This window comes from Netta rufina (assembly GCF_964035555.1).
Source record: "Netta rufina genome assembly, chromosome: Z".
In the NCBI taxonomy this organism is placed as follows: domain Eukaryota; kingdom Metazoa; phylum Chordata; class Aves; order Anseriformes; family Anatidae; genus Netta; species Netta rufina.
In genome coordinates, this window is record NC_140126.1 from 16438761 (window position 1) to 16458250 (window position 19490).

A 19490-nucleotide genomic window follows, 5' to 3' on the forward strand; every position below is an offset into this window, starting at 1 on the left:
AGTATAAACAGAAAAAGTTTAGGGTCATCTGGCCTTTTGCAGACAGAATGGCAGCACGTCTCATGAGACCTATTAGGGTTTAACTTCCATAAAACTGTCAGTCTTGGAGCACTGAAGGCGGTAGCAACAGTAATCCAGAATGAACTGAATCCATATACTCTAAGTAAAACTTTCATCTCCAAAAATAAAAGGAAAAAAAAAAAAAAGATATTTCTTTTTCTGTAAGTAGTTTTTGATGTATGTAGAATCTACTTTTTTCCTTTACTAATTTAAGGATGAATGAAATGTAAGGTTGCCATTTCAATCTTTTTTTCTTCTTCATACTATTATTTTTTATTCTACTATTTCCTTTCTTCTTTTTCTTTTCTTTCTTCTATTTTCTTTCTACTATTTTCTTTCCACTATTCGGTCTTCATACTATTTTTTTCTTCTTCATACTAAATACTACTAAAACAGAAACCATTTCAGAAAACAATCCAAATAAAACACTGTCTACCACAGATTAACTTTCTCTCTCAGTAGGAAGACAAATTAAATAAATTTGTTCTTATTGTATGTTAAACTAGTTCTTATCTACTCAAAAAATCTGAAATAATGAATTTATGATTCAAAGTGCATTAAAACTAAAGATGTTCAGTTGATTTATTAGAGTTACAGGATTAAACTGAAATGTTATGTATGCTTCATCTAAAGCTCTTAATGTTTATGGTTAAAAATGACAAATAAGCATTTTGCAACAGGATACTTTTAATTTAGATATTGATGGTGTCTCATAATCTTATTACAGATAGGTGGCTATGCTAGATGTTGCATCTAAATGTAGTAGTAACAGGTAGTCCCTGCCTTGATGGTCCCTAATGGAAATAAGAAAAGCAAGGAGTAGGAAAATGGAAAACTTAAATTCACGGCTTTATAGGTAGGAAGATGAGATACAGAGAATGAGAAAGAAAACTGGTTTGTGGCAAGGGACTGCTATCAGACTTTATTTATGTATTTATTTATTTATTTGGTCAGCTATCATCCTTATTTTAAAAGAACAGTATGTCAGTGTTTATTTTGCACAAATCCATACTTGTTCTAAAGTTGGCATGAGCACCAATGGCTTAAAACCACAAGAATGGAACAAGTAGACATTGCCTTTTTAGCCAGGCACCCCAGACATCAGAAACCATACTGATCTTATGGTGAAGGTCTTAAGGATGCTGACTTGTCACAGTTTTTTTCCAGAGCATGAGACTTTACCTCTCACCTCTGTGAAAATGGGAATGTCCAAGGCAGAGGCAGGAGACAAGGTTCTCACCCAAAATTCAGGTTGTTGAAAATTCAGTTGTCAGGTACTATACTTCTGGTACAGTACCTGACACAGTGCCATACCTTTCTTCTTCTCACCTCATTGCAGAATGGACATACTCCTCCTATTTTGATCTGAAGCAGAATTCTTTTTCCTGTTATCCTCAATTTTCTCCATGTTGGTTAGTTTTATGAGGGGGATTGCAGAGTTGTACAATGATCATCGTTGTAGTTTTCTTTTTTTTTTTTTTTTTTTAATAATGCGTATTTCAATTTGTCTGCAGTATGTAAAAAGTTTCTCTGTTACTGTTTTAGGACACAGCAGGTCAGGAGAGATACAGAACAATTACCACAGCTTACTACCGGGGTGCAATGGGCTTCATTTTAATGTATGACATCACGAATGAAGAGTCTTTCAATGCTGTGCAGGATTGGTAAGTAAAACTTGGATCTCATATTAGATATCAAAGAGAATGTTTGGTATCACTTACCTGTTGTGATAGTGTGAATTATTTTGGAATAGTTATTTCCAGATATGTCCAAGCATTCCAATACCCAAAGGTAGGATTTTTGTTCTTGTGGAAAGACAGTGAATGCTTTAAAATGTGGTACTTCTGATTCTTAGCAACCATTGTATTTTCTGTGATGTCAGTTGATGTATTTATACCACTAAAAACAGCAACATGCTAACAGAGAATAATTCATAAGATACCAGAAAATGTTTCCATAGTTCACAGAAAGAAATGGGATTCTGTGTGTGGGGTTGTCATTTGATTTATTTTTTTTAATGTTGTTTTTAAACTTAGCTGGTTAGACATTACATTTTCATTCATGTGGCTTAAGTGTAAAAATGATGATAAAAGTTTATCAGAGTCTAAAATGGATAGAACCTGTATTAACAAATTTTTTTGAATTTGTCTCTATAACAGCATGTCATTTTAATTAGGTATGGATCAACCAGGATCCAAACAATTTAAGGCTTTTTTAAAGTAAAGCTGACCAAAAAGGAAAACTAGAGCTACTCTCAGCTGTCTCCTCTTATCCTTTAAGAGTTATTTTCATATCTGAGGGCCTCCTAGCAGTGCTCTGGGTGATATGAATTGCATTTGTCACATGTGTTCTTTGTGCTTTCTTACACATTGTTACCATGGGAAAATCATGTTTGAGAGAGTATTTCGTTCAGAGTTTGCATGATTGTTCAGTATATTTCTTTGGCTCTTTTTGTTCTTTTAAGATGTGCTTTATTGTATAAGAGTATAAAATATTACAATTAAAAATATTACAATATTACAATAAAAATTACAATATTACAAAATATTACAATATATACAATTTTCAGGACATGCAAGGTCAAAAACACATTTTACATTTGAATTAAAAGGCAATGATGTTATGATGCCTGTTTCTAATGGGAATTGTTGCCTAGCCACAGACTCTCTGATAAAAAACGTTCTTTCTTTCACACTTTTCTACTTATTATTGTGGAAGAAAGTACTACTGAGCCCATGGAGCAGCATCTCTCTCTACACCTGTATATTTTCTTCATCTGGGTATGCTGAATCTGGCCATTCAGCACTCAGAAAATAAGAACTGAGAAACTTAGCTTGACAAGAACCTTAGCTGTACAAGAAATAAAATCTTGTGTTGCCTAACATGTCTAGTTTGAGCACTATGGAGGTAGTCATTCATCCAATGGAAATGGACAACTCCAGACTGTGTCCTACCTTCTCATTGCTGTCCATACAACTCTACGCTGAATTGCTTTTATGAAGCAATTTCTTTCTATTTACTAGAGAATCGATGAACTTATATGACTAGTATAGATCAGATGACTAGCTTTTGGATATATGAATTTATCTGAGAGGAGACTCTGCATGATACTCAAAGTGGAAGACAGGTTTGTTCACTGTAACTTGTTATGCCTAGGGGATATTCTACCCCTTTTGTACAAGCTGAAGGTATCATGCTGAGGGCTTGATGTTATACATTTGCAAGTACTGCTCTGCTCAACAGCATGAAACAGATTCTTCTACCTAATAGTCGGCAGCTGTAATTTGTAGGTGCTGCTGTGGAAGTTTAGCAAAACCAAAGAACAAAGGAACCCACCCTCAACCCCTGACCCTGCATGTGTGCCAGCCAGCACCACTGCTTCCTGGGCCTGCCAGCTGCAGCTTTTTCATGGTTTGGTTCTGCTATCCCTTGTCAATGGGCCAATTCCATTCAAGCACTGGGTTATCTGTGTGATAATGGCTGTTGGTGACCAGCTGTAATCTGCAAATCTCATTGCCTCATCTCTAGGCAAACCATATGGTATGCCATGTATTATCTAGATTCCTCTGATACAAAGGTTTCCTTATAGCAACTGTAAATATGAGTACTTGTTATTAATTTCCCCACCTGTTTGTTTTCCAGCCTCCTAAATCTATTGTCATTGCCACTCCTTCTTTTCCAGTGAAAAATAACTAGGCTTCATACAAATTAAAGCAAAACTCACTGTAAAATGAAACAAGAAAATATTTAAAAGTTATGGAGCTTTTAGGTTTGTGAAATATGATTTTCCATAATTTTTAACTAGAAGCTTTATAAACAGTTGACAGCTGCTGTAGAAATTTGGTGGACAGGGGATTGCATGATTATATGCCTAGAGCTACTGAGGAGTCATCTGCATGATGAAAAGGATGACAGACAGGCAGAGTGTCTCACTTGTCCGGATGAGACATAGATTTGCTTTTATTTTCATTTCTAATTTCATGATCCCAGTTGCTGCCCTGCTGTTCTTCCTCTCTGTTTTATTCCTCCAATCTCACAGTCGATAATTGATTGTATTAATCCATACTGCAGTTTTGATAACAATCAGAGAACTACAGCTTGCTTCTGAATGAAAGAGAAGTTAAAGAAAACTCACAGTTACCAATGCTGCAGGGGATGAAACGTGACTGTGCACATTTGTCTGCATTTGTGAAAGATACAAGGACAGAGAATGAGTGGGAGCTTTAAAACCTCTGTGGGGCTTAAAAGGCTTTTTCCCTGTGATAAACGTGCCTCTGATGGCAGTGGTACCATTTTATATATGTGCACAATGGGCCAAATCCAAGCTCAAAATCCATCAGCTTTAGGGCTTCATCTAGAAATGACATTACATTTAGGACAACGAATTTCCAGGTGCCTCTTAGATCTGAATAAAGGAGTTCATGGTTCTTTAAAATCAGTTTGTTCAAGCTTTTGTACTCATGTTGAAAAAAAAAATAAAATGTGTTCAATCTGAAATATGGCATCTCTGTTTTGTAACAACAGATGGGTTGTCATATTTACAAATATCCCATGCCTAGGTCAGCATCAATTTGTTTAGCTGTGAGAAAGAATATATCTAATCAGATCATTAACATTTTACATAGAAAAAAAAATCAATGTTTGTATTTTTATTGAAACCTATTAACGCCAATATATGCAACAGTTCATCAGGCAAAAATTTTTCTACCAGTGTGTGAGATTGAGAAAGTGTTTTGTCTTAGAGCCTGGCTGAAAGACTTGAGAGTCCAATAATTTTCCTAACCATACTGCAGATACTTCAGGAAACATTCGTATCTCACCTTCACTAAGTAAAATGAAAAACCTTAAAGATTACAGATGACAGATAAACAAAAGTTGTAACCTACGTAGATTTTTTGGTATGAGAAAAGAGTATTTCTCCAAGAAAATTCATGCAACACCCCACTAGCTATGTCCCAATTTAATGATTACAACCCTTTTCCATGTCTCTATTGAGATCTCTAATCAGATTTAATCTATTTCAGCGACTAAATTTATTTCTTTATATTGATTTTAGAGAGTATTGCTTGTCTTCTAGCTAGCTCTCCTGAAGAAGAACCAGTCACCTACTTTTATCTCTGCAGTGCATTTACTGGTATTGTTCTCTAAACTAACGTTATTTTAATTATACATTTTCAATTTTTAGAGAGAACTAGAATAAAATGAAAAAAATAAAGAGGCAAAATGCTTTCTTGCACTAGATTTCCAAAGCAATTTGTATTTGAATTGTGCAGCTAACAGGATTTTTTGTTATTTAATTTTTCTTTGTGAAATATTTGGAGTGGCTCATACATCTACACTCAGTCCCTGCATAACCTTTTTCCATGATGGAGAAAAGATGGAACGTATTATTTACAGTATTGAAATTCAAAAACAAACAAAAAAATAATAATTATAGGTCTAGACAAAATGGTGAAAGACAGTTTGCCTTCCTGAGACAGGAAGGCTCATTATTAAGAGTACTTGTTTGACTAAGACAGGGGAAGTTAGTTTATTTCATGGAGCTTCTATCACTTGTAGCAGGTTAGGTGAACAACCTGTGTTCATGACCAGCATGAACAAGCCAGTACTGCTGCCTAGGAAGCCGTGCCAAGTCTCTGCATGTGTTCCCTCCAAAGAAAACGATGGCAGCAGTAGTCACAGCACTGAACAGTACTCTCCGCATGTAGATATAGATTTTCAGAAGTTCCCAAGGACTGACATTTTCTGATTTTATTCAGTGAGAGAGGGTACATGCTGAAAATCTGGCTGCTAGCAGAAACAGCAAAGTAAACATGCTTTGACTCAGCAGACATCCTATGGGGCTCTGCCCAGATTTTGAAGCTGCCTTTTGCAGGAGGCCTTTCCTCCAGAAGTGCAGCTAATACTGCGAGTGCAAGGTGTATACTCGGATGTGCTTTCTTGCATTGCAAAATCTGTGAAATGATTCACAGACTCTGGGAGCAGAATTTTTTTCCTGTAAATAGGAACCACTTGGACAGCATCATTTTTCTGCTCAGCTGAGGCCTAAAGAGCCCACATCAGAAACAGACAAGAACCAAAACATGCCATCTAGCTGAATTCTTTAGATAACACCCACATATTTCAAGGAACTAGTCTAATGAAATCTGATATTCTTAAATAAACTTACTTCTTTTTAAATCTAAATAGGAAATAAGTAAATGTTAAGAGTGTCTCCATGCCACTTCAATGCATATTTGTTTTAGGAGTTGAGTTATAATGTCACAGTGCTTGCATTCATTCTTCTTTTATTCTGTCATCTGTAGCATTTACATTTTTAGCCTTTTTCATTATTACATTTGGCTAGGGGCTTTTATGACACCTTTCCTCTTAGTGGTTCTCTCCACAGAAGTTGTTAGCCTTATTACAGTGGCTCCTTATGACAGAAAGGAGAAGGTGAAAGCATTGTGCTATTTTTGCAAATGTTTTCAAATCTGTATGTTGAGTTCCATAGAAGTGCCAGGAAAATAAGTGTTCCTGAGTTGAACTTAAAACTGTTGTTATATGTGCAATCTTTCTACCCTTTTACTGAGTGATTTGGGTTTGGAGATTTATTTATAGCCAGAATATTTCTAGGTTAAAAACAGCAAGAATGTAAGCCGTGATATAAAAGCCTGAAGTTCTAGGTTGAAATCCAGCTGAATGCTGTGAAACTTTGCACAATCCAAAGGCTAGACAGGGACACTGCATGTAATGATGTACATTCACTTTAAGTCAGTGCTCTGAACCTGAAAAAGTTGTCCCAGCTCGAAGAGTTTGGCAATATCTATCATGGTATGGTGACTGCTGAAAGGATGCTGTGGAGGGCTTCTTTGTGCAGGCAATCAAAATTTGAGAATACTGCATTGCTGGAATGTCAGATCCCAAAATGTCTCCTCAGGAGACACACAAAGCTGAAGGAACTTAACGACTTTGGACAGATAATTTTTAATGTCCCCTTTGGAAAGGAGTACTATTACATGTCTTAAGAAGTTCAGAGAGTCTTCCACTGAAGATGCTTCTCTTCTCTCTTTTTCTCTTGCTTTTTTTCTCCTGTGTGATTAAACAGCTCTACATCTTCTGTTAGTTCAAGCTCATCACCTTCAGGAAGGAATCAGCTGTCAGGAGGTATATATTCTGTCTATTTTATGAAGGAGACAGAGGTTTAGCACACAGCAGACAATTTCTGATTTAATAATTCTGTTATACTGTGCTTACATGTGTATTTTGATATGAAACTGTTGCAGAATTTAGTGCTAATCAATATGCCTGGAACAATGCGAAAATTTAGTGAATTTCAAATTAGAGCCAACAGAATAAATTCTAATCATGTGTCACTCATCTGTACCTATAATACATCGGAGATAGTTATTGGGAATTGGTTCTGGGGAAAGACAATAGAAATGAAACAGTAGTCATCAAGTAAAACCAGAGTAGATCTGTGCAATATTAGGTGCTAAGCCATTACGAGAAACTGTGGTATTGTTTGTTTGTTTTTTTCCCCTCTCTCTTTTATTTTTTTTTTCCCCGTAGTACACATGGCTTGAATTAAAATCTTCAAAGTAAAATTTGAAGTAGTTTGAAAGAGTGATTATGCTACTATACAAGATAATGTTCAGAGTTAAGGTTTTAAAAAAAAATATGAACATTCACTTCACCATGGCATTAGGCAGCTGAATTTACTGGAATGCCAATAATAATTGTCATTCTGGACAGTGCCATGAAAAAAAAATAATAAATAAATAAATAAAATACAGTTTCTTCAAAATATTAGCTTTTTATTTCTTTTTAGCACCCTGAGTAAACTACAAGTTAGCAGGTATAGCTACAGTGTGCTAGAAATTGTTTATTTCAGTGTTCTGTTACATGTTTCTCTTCTAATAAGGGACATGATGGCATTTTTTGAATTGTCATTCAGAGAAAAAAAAATTGGAAAATACATTAGCATGTTAATGGGTGAATATAAAAATTCCTCAAAGCAAATTAGCCCATTAAGTTAATGTCAGCACTGCTACATGCACTTCTAAAGGGCATATGTTCTAAAAGGTTCAGTGTTTTTGCTGCTACCTCTCAACTTTCAGTCTAATATTCATGCTCAACACATGCTTGATCTACAGACAGGCTGTTTTTCTTTTACCTCTCAATATTGAACTTAGTTCTATCATTTCAGAAAAAAAATCCATTATTTGCTGTATATCAGGGAACAAATCTGGAAAGCGCTTCTGGGCAAATGTAACCTCTATCCCTCTTTGACAAAACATGACCCGATGTGCAGCACAATTTGTGCAATCCTGCTGCAAAGAGCGCTGAGGCAAGCCGTGTGTGCCATTCCCCATGCATGTCCTTGGGATCTCTGTCCCATAGGGCTCTGTCTAGACCCAAGATACATCGTGTCCACCAGCAATCCACACACAAACTGAGAGACTGCCATGCAACCAACAGCAACCTCCAGACAGCAGTGCAGGTTAGAGACAGCTGAAGAAGTATTCTGATGGAGGACTCTGGTATTACATATATTAGCTTAGGGATGGACAAAGCCATTTAAGCAAATTCTCTAGTTATTTGATGTAGAGTTTTCATCCAAGCAGATGCATGAAGTTGTGCATTGGTGGATAGTTTCATGTCACTCTCCTATTTAAAACGAATGAAATGCTATTATTACATAAATGTATTGTGTGAAAAGAACAGGATGAAATTTAAGAATGAATCACAGTTTGGTGTATATTTTCATTTGTCTTCTCTCTGAACAAAAAGGGGACTCGTATTCTTTACCGACTTAAATATAAGAAACAAAGAAATGAAATTTCCACTTTTGCCTTTTAATATTCACTCTTGGAAATGGACATCTGCAATGGTTTTACCCAGGTGGGCAGCTGAGTTCCACCATGGCTGCTCTCTCACTCCCACTACTCAAAGGGGAAAGGGAAGAAAATATGGTACAAAGGGTTCAAGCATTGAGATAAGGACGGGGAGATCACTCAACAATTATCATAATGGGCAAAACAGGCTCAGAGTATGGAGATAGTAAGATTCATTGCTTATTAACAAGCTAGAGAAGTGGAAAACAAAGGAAAGAAACCAGAAATGCCTTCCCTCCATCCACCTTCTTCCACCTTCTCCCCCTGAGCAGCGCAGGGGAATGGAGAATGGGGACTGCAGTCAGTCCCTGATGCTTCATCTCCTCCACTCCTTCTTGGTCCCTCTCTGCCCCTGCTCCCCGTGGGGTCCCTCCCATGGATGCCATCCTTCCCAAAACGAGCCTGCGGGGGCTGCCCACAGGCAGCAGCTCTTCAAGCTCTGCTCCCACACGGCTCCGTCCCACAGGGTCCGTCCATCCCCCAGGAGCAAGCTTCTCCAGCACGGGTCCCCCACGGGTGGGGGCAGCTCCCCCCAGACCCCCTGCTCCTGCGTGGGCTCCTCTCCACGGGCTGCAGCTCCGGCCCGGGGCCTGCTCCTGCGGGGGCTCTCCATGGGCTGCAGCCTCCTCCAGGCCACATCCACCTGCTCCACCGGGGGCTCCTCCACCCATGGGGGGGCTGCAGCGTGGAGATCTGCTCCATGTGGGACCCATGGGCTGCAAGGGGACAGCCTGCTCCACCAGGGGCCTCTCCCTGCACAGCCCGCAGGGGAACTGCTGCTGCCTGCCTGCAGCACCTCCTGCCTTCTTCCTGCAATGACCTGGTGGCTGCAGGGCTGCTTCTCACTCCTCTCTCTCTCCCAGCTGCTGTTCCCCAGCAGTATTCTTTTTTCCCCCTTTCTTAAATCTGCTGTCACAGAGGTGCAAACAGACATGCTTATTGGCCCAGCTCTGGCCAGTGGCTGGGCCCTTATCCAACATGGGGCAGCTTCTGGATTCTCCTTGCAGAAGCTACTTCAGTGGCCCCCCTGCTACCAAAACCTTGCCACGTAAACCCACTACAACTTTGTTACACAGCACATTTAATTACAATTCTTTGGTCTTCATAAACTTAACACTCACTTTATTTTACTTTTCACTTATTTCAGTAAGAGGAATTAAGTCCAATGATAAATTAGATGTGCTTCTAAAACAAGAATAGCAAATCACTAAAAATCATATCAAGACATTTATAAAAAGAGTAATACTTGGTGAAAAAAAAAAAAAAAGTGCTTTAAAATATTTAAACAATATTCTGCATTCCATGTCAGTTTGCTCGCCAGCTTTTCATGAATCATTTGGTACTGAATTCCTGATGTTGCACATTGCATATAGAAAACTTAGTTCTGTGAGAGGATATCTTATTTTTTTCCCTTAAAAGTTTGTCATGAAACATAATTTAGATCACAAATGCTAAACTGGTGCCAGCTTAAACCACCTACATACTTTCCAGTTTGGCAGACATACTCCAAACACTGCTACAGTGTTTCTTCCCAGTACATTCAAAAAAAGAATAACACCACATTTCAAAGTAAAGCATGCAGCATATTCCTAGAGATTTGAGGAGCAGCATATACTGCAACTGATTCTTCCTAAAATGAAAGGAAACTTTGAAGAAAGGAAAATGTTGTAAATCACTTGTTTTCTATTTTTAATTACAGCTTTCTATAATTTTCAGCATATCATCCTTAACACTCATGACGGACCAACAAAAACATTCAGTGTCTAAAAACATTCAGTGTCTAAAATCTGTATTTGTTGCTTGAAGTTTTGGGTGTGCAAGAAAATAATGTATAATGATTTATTGTCACTGGTATTGCCAAATGCATGGCTTTAGGTTTTCCTGGTAAGCAGCTCTAAGTGATGAAAAAAACCATGTGCCTGTTCTTTTAAGGCTCTTTCTGATAACATATCTGATGTTAGGTTTAAGCAGCACAGTAGATGGACAACATTGCTTTGATGAAGATAATTTTTTTTATAATTTTATTTCTGCTAAACCCTGAATCTAAATATGCATATTACACATGGAAATTTATGCAAATCCTTATCCAACTGTTTTTGTCTTGAAAACAGTAAACCTTTGATTTAAAAGTTCAAACCTCATCATATAATGTTTTCAATAGGTTTACTGTAAAAAAAAAATATTCTTGCATTGTAGCAGCTAATCAGAAAAGACAGCTGATAACTTTTCATGATATTTTTCGTTTTTCTATTTTTATGTTCTTCAGCCATAGAGAAAACACACTGTGGGGCTCATCCATACTTGTTTCTTGGTCCTACAGGCCACTCCTCTCATTCATTTTGCTGTGAGACAAAGCACTTCTGCAGAAGGTTCTCTATCCACCTGAACTTTCTTCACTACAGAAGTGTGATCCTCTTTTTAGATACCAGGCTTCTACCCAATATCAGGGTGTTTGCTCAGCTCTGCTGAGCTGCATCAAGCTGTATTAATGATGACAATGGAGAGTCTAAAAAGAAAAGGGAACAAATATCATCTGGACAGAATTTTCTCAGGCTGTTCCAAGTGTCTTTTTTTCCCCTCAAATCTGAGATGGGGCAGCATAGTCACAAAGACATGATAGCAATCATTCACCCAGATCTGCTTGTTTGCCGGTGGCTGATCAGAGTACAGCTGATGTCAGTATTATGCTTCAGGAATTCACCAGCAGGATGAAGACACTTCCACTGGACCTACCTGGCTTAGTGAGTGGCTTACATATTTGCCTGTTTGTTTTATTTTTTTTCACTTTTGGCTCACATGGTAGTTGATTAGGACCACCATTGGCTATAACTGGACAATACTCACTGCAAGGTGAGCAGGCTAGATGGGAGCATCATGCACTGCAGCCTGTCTGTTAGCACCAGCTGCAGACTGGCAGATACATCACTGTGGCTGCGCCTCTTCAGCAGCCCTCACTCATACAGATATGGGCTACAGTTTTGGGGATGAATTTCATCTCCTCTTACCAGCTCTGGGCAGTACCAGCTACATTGCTCCTTCCATAGGCCATTTTTCCTCACTCAGGAGTCACAGAATCACAGAATTGAAGGGGTTGGAAGGGACCTCAAAAGATCATCGGATCCAACCCCCCTGCCAAAGCAGGTTCCTTAGAGCAGGCTGCCCAGGGAGGCATCCAGATGGACCTTAAATACCTCCAGAAAAGGAGACTCCACAATCTCCCTGGGCAGCCTAACCCTATGCTCCATCACCCTCACCGTGAAGAAGTTCTTTCGCATGTTGGTGTGGAACTTCCTGTCCTCTATCTTGTGACCATTACCCGCAAACCAGTGAAAAGAGGTTGGCCAAATCCCTCTGTCTCTGTATTTATACACATTGATGAAATTCCCTCTCAGTCTTCTTCTCTCCAGGCTGAACAGACCCAGGTCTCTCAGCCTTTCCTCATAAAGAAAATGCTCCAGGTCCTGTATCATCTTTGTGGCTCTCCACTGGACTCTTTCCAGGAGATCCCTGTCTTTTTTGTACTGGGGAGCCCAGAACTGGACACAGTACTCCAGGTGAGGCCTGACCAGGGCAGAAAAAGGAAAACATGAAAGGAAAACACGGAAGTTCTGATTTGAAACACCAAAATATTTTATTTGAGAAAACATGACAAACTGTGCCACATCTGGCAATAAGATAGGTCTGCCTTAACAATCCTAATACTTCAGTTTTATTCAGTTTTAATTCCCAGGAGCACATGTGGCAGAATTATCCTCTAGCTTATGAGTGTCTGCCCATTGTTATTTATGAACACACAGCAAGCAGCAGAACATACCTATTTTGTAGTCTGCTATCTCTCAGCTGGTAACTGAACTGAACATCAATAATTAATAATAATAGTGCAGATGTGACAGTCTGAAAATAAACTTGCTTTGTTGGAACAGAAATTTCACAATGGAGTTTCATTGCATGGCTGATGGGGCAATATACTCAGCTAGTCAGAGAACTGTTGTTACATAAAGGAAGTGTCTTCCATTCTGCTCCTGATCCTGATCCTGCTTGTATTCATGTATGGTCACAGGCAGTTACACTAGGGTAGACGAAAACAAACCAGAAGATGAGATTAACATCTAAATGCTGCTATGCTTAACTAATATTCATTAATTAAACTGTTCTATGATACTCTTAATGAAATATGCTGTTTTGTCTATTTTTTTCCTGGACAAGATGATATTTTCCAAAAAGTTAGAGTGGAAAATGCCTTTGAGAAGCCAATGTTGATCTGCTGGAGTTTATTAAGAAGATAAACAAACTTAAGCATGGTAATACAACCATATGCCGTGGGAAGTATATGAAATACTGATTCCAATATTCACTCTGGTCCTTCTCTTTATTTTATAGACAGTCACAGCCAGTAGCAAATAAAATAAAATCTGGCATGTTATCATCCACTCACAAACTTCTCTTTGTCAGCAATAAATGTCACAAAGCCTTGTGGCGATGGTAGTTTTTGTTGGCTGAACAGTAATTAATACACTCTTTTTATCTCCCTGTAACCATGCATGTTGACAAAGTCACCCTGTCGCTCAGCATTCCCAAATGAAAGCTTTGCTGCCAGCCAACAACTATGAGTTTTATCAGCAGCTCATTAATATCTCTAAACTGTTGCCACTCTCAGCTCAAGTGACATAAAATTTACTTTCCTCCATACTCTAGTCTATTTATTTGTAGCTTTGGACAGATATTGTGGCCCCTGCATCAAACTCAAACACTGAGATTCACTGAAAAAGCCTTTCCTGTTGGGAACTTCAGATTTGCAGCTATCTTCTTTGGATTGGGATAGTGTCAATAGTACCAAAGGCTGCAGTTTCGCTCATGCAGCCTGGAAGTTGTTTCAAAAGCCAACAAACCCAACAAAATATGAGTCAGCAGCAGAGCACTGTATAGCTATGTGAGTATTTTGACAGATTTTTGATGGAGTACCCTCTCACTTATTACCTCCCTCACCTCTGCTACCACTCAGGTCACTTTCTTTCTTCTGCTAGCTCCTGTCTGTCTGACTTCAACACAGCCTGTTTAAATTGTCAAGTATTGGTAATTTTAAAAGGATGATAGCTATGTGAGATACAGGCTGTATGTGGGAGAGTACAAGTTTTATAGGAATTTAGCCCACCAATCAAGCAGGACAAGTGACATCAATGTTCTTATATCTAGACTCAAACTGCGAAGTAACATAGCAATGTAATCCAGTAGTAGTAGTTATTTTTTAAGCATAACCTCATAGTATTAAGTTCTATCCTGCAACCGAAGAAACCTTTGGAGTGTCTGTAATCAGAATATTGCAAGACTCTGACCATTAAACCAAGAAATAGATAGTGTATGCTTAATAATGAATGCTTTAATTAAAAAAAAAAAAACAAAAAAAAACGTAGTGTCATTTTGTCAGTCCTATTTCTTGTCTGAGCCACTGCCAAATCCATGCAAAGAACATCAAGTCATGAACAAATTAAATATAATTTCTGGAAATTTCAGCTTCAAGAAAGTCATGAACCGTGACTTAAAACAGGTCTTAAAGCTATTGTAGTGATAGATTCCAGCTGGCAGGCAGAGCAAACTACAGGATACATGAAGAACTGTATATTACACCTTCTAAGTACACACATATATTCTGGATATGCCTGGTACAAATCTAACAGACTTGTAAAAACATCAAAACCTAACTCTGTTGCAAAAAATAAAAATAACTTAAAATAACTTAAAATAACTTAAAATAACTTAAATAAAATAAAATAAAATAAAATAAAATAAAATAAAATAAAATAAAATAAAATAAAATAAAATAAAATAAAATAAAATAAAATAAAATAAAATAAATCCAAAGCTAAAGCCTGAAGGATGAATTTCCATTAGAAAAAATTGTTTTTATCATATGCATGTTAGAGACAAATTAACCTTTCTGACTTTCTAGGTTTATGAAGATAAAGTTAAAAGATAAGGTTAAAAATATGGAAAATGAATTCTTAACCTGAATTACAGACATTCTGTAACAATCCAGTGCTCACTCCTTCTCAAAATGTGAAAGTCATTATAGCACTTCTCTTTTTGTAGGATAACCAGGACAGAAAAGCCCATCTTCTATTTGAGTCAAGGTTTCATGTGTTTATTAGGTAGGCTTTAGAGGAAAACATAGTTCTACAATATCTAATTTCTCCAGGCATCATGAGATACTCATGCAGAACTGGCAGTGAAAACAGTGAGCCTTGGAGGTCACAAGATGCTTATAAAACTCCCCAGGGGGACCAAAGGAGAGACAGCATCCTCCTGCTGTAATTCTTACTCTGTGCTGGCTGACAAAGAACTTAGGACTGTCTCAGCAGAGTGCATTGCAGCTGCATTTGCTGTGTAACACAATGTTCCACAGAAAAGTTCAAGACAGCTGAGCCACTACAGCAAAACTCTGGAATAACACTGCTCCCAATACTTTGTTAATTTTGCTCCAGCTGACCTTAGGTATAACCATGCAGTGCTTAGTTCATGCAGTATAGACTTCGAATGCAAATTACTCCTGCAAAATAATTGCAGTTCTCCGTGTGGATAGGGTGACAAAACCCAGCACACACAGCCTGTGATTTCAGGAAGTTCCTTGTAAGCAGTAAGCAGAAGGGGTCAGGCAGCAGCTCAGTGATCACACAATAGATGTCTCATCTATACATTGCTGCCTCAACAAGAGAGGGTGAACTATGGTTTCAGAGGAGTTGTGGGGAGGGAATCAGAGGGCTTGTGCATGGCTCCTGGAAACACTGAGGAAAATGAAGAGAGGCAGGTGCATATCAGCTCCAACTACCAGGAACAGTAGGGACCTCACTCCATCCTCCTTTTTTTTTTTTTTTTTTTTCTTTCTTGCCACCATTGGGATTAAAACTTACTTCACACATAAAATCAAGAGAAGAGCTGTAGCTGCCTTGTGTTCACAGCAGGGAGGCTTTTCATGAACTCTTCACTCCCCCTACTTGTAGCAGCCATCCTCTGCCATGAGTTCACATTGTAAGAGCAATTTACTCCAAGGAAAAGAATAAATAAATGTATTTTATCTTAAATTACCTCCTGTCACATGCACTATAAATATATACTTACAGTGCTTTGGTCACAGCAATTGAAAAGGTGTTATATCAATTAAAAGACAATTGATATGGAAAGGCTCCCCTGGAAAACCAACACTGTGTTTTCAGGCCCAATTTGACAAAGACAAGTCTAAATGACATCCATAGTTTTTCCATATCTACGTTTTAAACTTTGCCTTTCAGATGTACCCTAAACAACACAACCAGCATCTGCCATGTGAGGTGATTGCTTTTCCTCTTGTTCCTGGAGGGCAAAACTCTGTAGGAAATCCATACTAATTGAACTGAAATATGCACTTTGCTAGACATTAGGAGAGGCAAACTGTACTAAGGGAAGCAAAAATAAAGAAAATATATAAATAAATAAATTATATTTCAAAACAAGTCTGAAGAAAAAACAGGACTCTAGCAGTCTCTAGTGCGAAAGAGAGAGAAGCCTGGATATTGCAGCTCCCTTATTATAAACAATGAGATAATGCAACTGAGTGTTACAGCCTCTGGGAGAAAAGCAAAGAACAAAATATGAAACAGACAGAAAGGATATGGAAGTAAACCCTCTTTTGATGCAATATTTAATATCAGTCTTTTCACTTTCAGCTCCTGGGTGAGAATCACCAAACACATCATTAAGACCTAGTGACAAGTCACCCATAAAAAAAAACACTGCACCTGCAATTTAAAAAAAAAAAAAAAAAAAAAAAAAAAAAAGCAGAGATTAAAATTGCATGGGTGTAAGCTGTGGAAAAGTTGAGAGAAATAACAAACATCTCTTTTGTATTATATTTTTAGATGTGCAAATTTAAATTAGCTGTCATAGACTCTATTTTTATTTAGTACAGCCTTTGTAATCTTTGTAATAATTCACATTTTTATGAATTTTTAAACCACAAATACTCAATGGTTTACACAGCAGTTGAAGTTGTATTTCTAAGCAGACTTAAAGACTGTTCCTTCGTAGAAAATCAATATTGGTAGCTGATCTTAAATACAAGTCCTTTTTCCTTTTTTATAATCTTCATAAAGTTTTGTTGTCAATATGTGAACAGATTACTGAAAATATAGAAGTAACCAAGAATGACCAGCAAATGTTGCCCCTAGATGAAAATTCATACAGTATCAGTTAAAAGAGATTTATATATGGGAAAAGTCATGGGTGTTTGGAATTACTTTTCAGTCTCAGTGGAGACTCTTCACTGAGTTAGTTACTGCAGTTAAAGCTTAGATATATAAATAAATGCACAGGTACCACAGCTAGAGGGGAAGTCTGGGTTTACTGGAAGCTTCAGAAGTGCTTTTTGTACTGTGTACCACAGTAAAACTATCTTCTAGATGCACTGTGTTACTATGAAAGCAAAAACTAATCTTTTCCTCAAGTGTAAATTATTATTTTTTTTAATCTGAATAGTTATTTAGATGTCTTCATATTTCCCATACCATAGGACAAAACTTCCAGGGCTCATATTTCCAGAAATCTGGGGTATGTTGCAGGTTCTTTTGCAGGTATACGATAGCTGCAAGCCGTGATCAGAACCTTAACTTGTTTTAATTCCAGTTCTACACTGAAGTATTTTTCTCTCACAATAAGGTCACACTGGGAAAATCCACTCAGAATTGGTTGTGTTAACAAGAGATATTCCAACAGCAGAAGGGAACTGTGTAAAGGGGTGACAATATTGCAGATCTCAAAGAGGCTGAAAGCACTGTCTCACACAGCAAACAGGGAGTACATGCAGACATAGCAAATGATATGAGGCCCCATCTCATTTTTGGACAGAAGGGCAAAAGCCTAAATGGACAGAAAGGAGGATTTTGAATGAGGAAACTGATAAAAGAAATAGGTCCTCCAAATGAAAGTTAGATGAGGAAAAGCAAAGTGTTTGTCAAGAGTGATAGTTCTGTTGGAAAGTAGATATGTTTCTAGTAGAGAAGGATGGGAAGGTGATCAGATGTCACTCAGAGCTTTCTGCAAGTCAATTTCTATAATAGGCAAAGGGCAGTAGCTCTTTCTGAGGGGCACAGGGCTGCCAGAGGTATCGGGAGAATACCCTTATTCTTGCTGTGGGAGCCAGAGGATGCCACCAATTGGAGGAAGCTGAGTGAGCGCTGAGGAGTGCGGCAGGAAGGATCATCCCCCACAGCCTGGGTCTCAGGCTGCAAGTGGGATGGATGGAGCAGGAGGTCTCATACACTAAAACTGCTGGGGAACGGCTGCTGGAATCCAGTCTGTATCTGGTTATTGTTATTTATCTTTATTCATACATCCCCTCATACTGATTTCTCTCCATAGTCTCCATTGCAGCTCTTCAAAAACTATTTTTCACTATTCTGTGGCTCAGCTATCTTCCATACGTTCTGGCCTATAGACATCTTCGTTTTCCTTGGTTTTCTTCTTGAGTATCTTGAGGCTGCTCTTCCAAAACCAGGGTTTATCCACGTCGTGTTTACCTGGTTAAAGACTTCATAGGAAGGGATGAAATTGGAAAGAAGCAAAAGTTTTTACTGGGAAGGTGAAGAATTCTGTAGACTAAGTGTACTACATAAAACAGAAGGTTTGAAAAATATATTTGAGCAGTTCTTGGAGTGATTCTGTTTTGTTTTCACACAGGAGAGTCCACTCATGGACACGTATCAGTAGAAAGTCCCTGCAAAAATTCTCTTCTGTTTCAGTCTTAGTTCATATAGCAAACTACTGAAGTTGACTTTCCTGACAGTAAAGGTTATCTTGAGAAAAATATAGCAAAAGACCAAAGAAGGGTATTTCAATATTGATCTGGTATATTCATAGCACAAAGCTGAAGCTGATAATGACAATCCTTTCTCCTCAAAATCATTTCCTGAACATTAAGGACTAAATTGAACTTTCAAAGCACAGTTAGCTTAAAACAGCCATGAACTGTGCTACCCTAGAACCACAGGGATGGCCTGGAAAAGTTCAGGTATCTGTCTTCTCCCTGAATGTGGCTGGTAACCCACACTGTTTTCTGAAAGAAGAAGTTGAAATACTAGAGTTCATCCCATGAGTGAAAGGTGATGGAAATACATTAAACTATTAATTTACCTATTGGGTAAGTTAAGGCAGTTCATATTTCTATGAGGTGTGCAAAGGGAGGAGGGCTGAACACTCGCCCATGCTCTTCCATCCTATTATCATATACAGAGGAAGTGCTTAAGTTTGCTTTTATGGTCCCCAGACTATAGCAGTCTCACATGCAGCCAGCTTATTCCCCAGCCATGCACAGATCTTGCTAGCCTCTGCCCTTGCCTAGCTAGTCAGGCAGAACTAGAGGAGTGTTTTGAAGTGTAAAATTGCACTGTGTGTGCATGTTGGATTAAAATATTATTGTACAATCTTGCAGATTGCATGGCTCCCTGACACAATTTAAATGCAGATGGTTTTTACCATTGTACAGGCAAAAATCTCCCGTGGTTTCCTGCCTGGATACAGTACCGTGGC

The 19490-nt window shown here is 38.2% G+C and overlaps 1 protein-coding gene across 1 annotated transcript in view; it reads left to right on the plus strand.

The window, feature by feature from the left end:
- RAB3C (RAB3C, member RAS oncogene family) overlaps window positions 1–19490 on the plus strand; it is a 140446-nt gene that overhangs the window by 64838 nt on the left and 56118 nt on the right. The window contains exon 3 of the mRNA XM_084305777.1: window positions 1606–1724. Coding sequence (XP_084161903.1) covers window positions 1606–1724 — 119 coding nt within the window. The remainder of the gene's footprint in view (window positions 1–1605; window positions 1725–19490) is intronic.